Here is a 2,767-nt window from a genome sequence, read left to right as displayed (position 1 = left end):
AACGGAGAATATTATTTTTCAGGCTCCAAGACACGCCAAAGAAATGAAAGCGATAGTGCGAAATTCATGTGCACATTTCTTTGGACTTTGGATGGTTTTTATTGGTGATGGTTTCAGATTATTGGATCAATTATTAGACTTGATTACTAAAAAAACACTTACTGACGTAGCACTATAGAAATATGTATTATTAACCACAAACATTTTTTAATCTTTTCCTTGGGAATGTCAAAAACAAGTTTCAAGAACTCCAACTTTAAAATGAGCAAGCTTCGAAACACCTAAAAATAAATAGTGAGAAAGGTAACGAAACACTGGTTCTGTCAAAAAAAAGGTGAAGTTATCAGAAGTGATGTTTAAGGGCTATGCTTATTAATAAAATTGTGTTGATTCCAGAATATAGGAATATGTGCATGCTATCTTCGTCCCATAAACCCTACTAATTATTATTAGGTATGAGTTAGTGGAAGAGATAAGCAAAAAATCAAACCCTGCTCCCTGCAGAATCTATAATGATCTAAAATGATGGCTCATCTCATCAAGTTGATACATAAAAATATTATGTCAAATCAAATAATATATCAAGTGTATATTAAAATTAACTATCAATTTTAATTATGAATCTAGTTAAAAAACTAATATAGTATTGGAAGTATTTCAAGTATACTGGGAGTACCGGTGTACCAGTTGTTTTAACCGTCATCTGAATTATAAAAAATATATATAATATATATTAATTAAAATCAACGGTTAAAATAATTGGTGCACCGGTGCTCCCTGGTGCACTTAAAATGTTTCCTATAATATTTATATAATGTATATAATAAATTATTTATTTAGTTAAATATAAGTTGAAAAATAAATATTTAGGATAAAATATTACTAATTTTTCAAACACAATACATTCGTATTATTCAAAATAACCATCTGAATATAAAGGATAATAAACATCTAATATTCTACTGAATCAAACATTCCTAAACCCTATTGTACATATTGTATAAATATTTCATTAACTTCTTATACTTTCTCTTTAATTATTAGTATAAAATATATATTAAAATATAAAATATATATTAAAAATAAATTAAATTATGTATATATTTATAAATAAATATATGATAACTAATTTGATCGTTAATTTTTTGTAAAAAATTAACATTTTCGAACAAAATATATTAGAGAATTATTAAAATTTATTATTTTTTATCATTAATTAGTTATTAATATTTTAAAATATAAAATAAAATATATTATTAAATTATAAAATAAAATATATTATTAAATTATAAAATAAAATATATTATTAAATTATTAACTAAATGAACTAAATTAAAAAAATTAAATTAATAGTTAAATAATAATAAAAAATAATAAATTTAATATACCACTAACATCTTCTCATTTTCAATAATAATATAAGATAAATGGCCACGCTCAACACGAGATTTCCAAAATTAAACAAGTAGTGGGCTTGAAGGGACATCCAGTATCCATTATTGTTGTCTATAAATAGCTATGCAATCTCACGTTCACTTAACATCAAAACACAAACACATTCATTGTTACATTATTCATCTCCATGAAGAGCATGACGATAATTCCCGTTCTTTTCCTATTCTCATTGCTCTCATCCATTCCCCATTATTCCTATGCTTCTGTGAATGATTTCTGTGTAGCAGACCTGAAGGGACCAGATTCTCCTTCAGGCTATAACTGCAAGCCCGTTAGTGCAGTAACCGCCGATGACTTTGTGTATTCCGGCTTAGTTGCCGGAGACACCAACAACACCTTCAAAGCTGCATTAACCTCCGCATTTGTCACCGATTTTCCGGCCGTTAACGGGCTCGGAGTATCGGCGGCAAGGTTAGACATCGCGAAAGGAGGATCGATACCAATGCATACTCATCCCGGCGCCACGGAGTTACTAATCATGGTGGAAGGCGAGATAACTGCCGGGTTCATGACACCATTCGCACTGTATTCGAAAACCTTGAAACCCGGAGATGTTTTTGTTTTCCCACAAGGGCAGTTGCACTATCAGGTGAATTCTGGTAAGAAAAAAGCCACTGCTTTTCTTGCTTTCAGTAGTGCAAACCCTGGTGCTCAGCTTCTTGATCTTCTTCTGTTTGGGAATGCCTTATCTTCTGACATTGTGGCACAAACTACCTTCCTCGATATTGACCAAGTGAAGAAGCTTAAGGCTCGTTTTGGTGGAAAAAACTTGAATAAGCATATGTCTATGTAGATATATGACTCCACTACTTCGTACTCCTAGTCTTTGTACCAATGATCTTGGATCTTGTTAACGATGAATAAATATTAAAGTTCCCATGCTGTTTACTAATGCAATTTTGCATGTCAATAACTATTTGTTTTATAATTAATTAATTTGGAGATAATTGATTAACTGCATTTGACTTTTACGCGCTGCCAAAAGAATTAATCCAAATATTCGGAAAAAGGGATAAAATAATCAAAACATATACTCACTCCTAGGATTCATACCAGTGATTATGACCCATGCAAAGTAGTGAATAAAAAATTACAGGTAAAATACTATTTTAGTCTTATTTTTTAGAATTTTTGGTTTTAACTTTTGAAATGTTTTATTTTTATTTTAAATATTTTATTTTATTTAATTTTAGTTTTTTTGTTAAACTTAAACTTTTTTTAAAATATTTTTTTATTATGATTTTCTTTTTAAAGAGTGATAACAATTGTAATTATAGTGGTTACATTGTTGTTGTAGTAATTTGAAAACAAA

General features: G+C 29.0%; 1 protein-coding gene across 1 annotated transcript; it reads left to right on the top strand.

The window, feature by feature from the left end:
* The first annotated feature begins 1,554 nt into the window (after positions 1-1,554).
* On the top strand, positions 1,555-2,347 carry LOC130951013 (auxin-binding protein ABP19b-like). The gene has a single exon (XM_057879625.1). It carries the CDS (start codon positions 1,583-1,585, stop codon positions 2,246-2,248), a length of 666 nt encoding a protein of 221 aa, XP_057735608.1. The 5' UTR covers positions 1,555-1,582; the 3' UTR covers positions 2,249-2,347.
* The last annotated feature ends 420 nt before the right edge of the window (positions 2,348-2,767 follow it).

This window comes from Arachis stenosperma, chromosome 9, assembly GCF_014773155.1.
Source record: "Arachis stenosperma cultivar V10309 chromosome 9, arast.V10309.gnm1.PFL2, whole genome shotgun sequence".
In the NCBI taxonomy this organism is placed as follows: Eukaryota; Viridiplantae; Streptophyta; class Magnoliopsida; order Fabales; family Fabaceae; genus Arachis; species Arachis stenosperma.
This window is presented reverse-complemented; position numbering and strand designations above follow the sequence as displayed.

Excerpts from the sequence above, each read along its gene's own strand:
- LOC130951013 (XM_057879625.1), top strand. The coding sequence starts at position 1,583 with ATGAAGAGCATGACGATAATTCCCGTTCTTTTCCTATTCTCATTGCTC.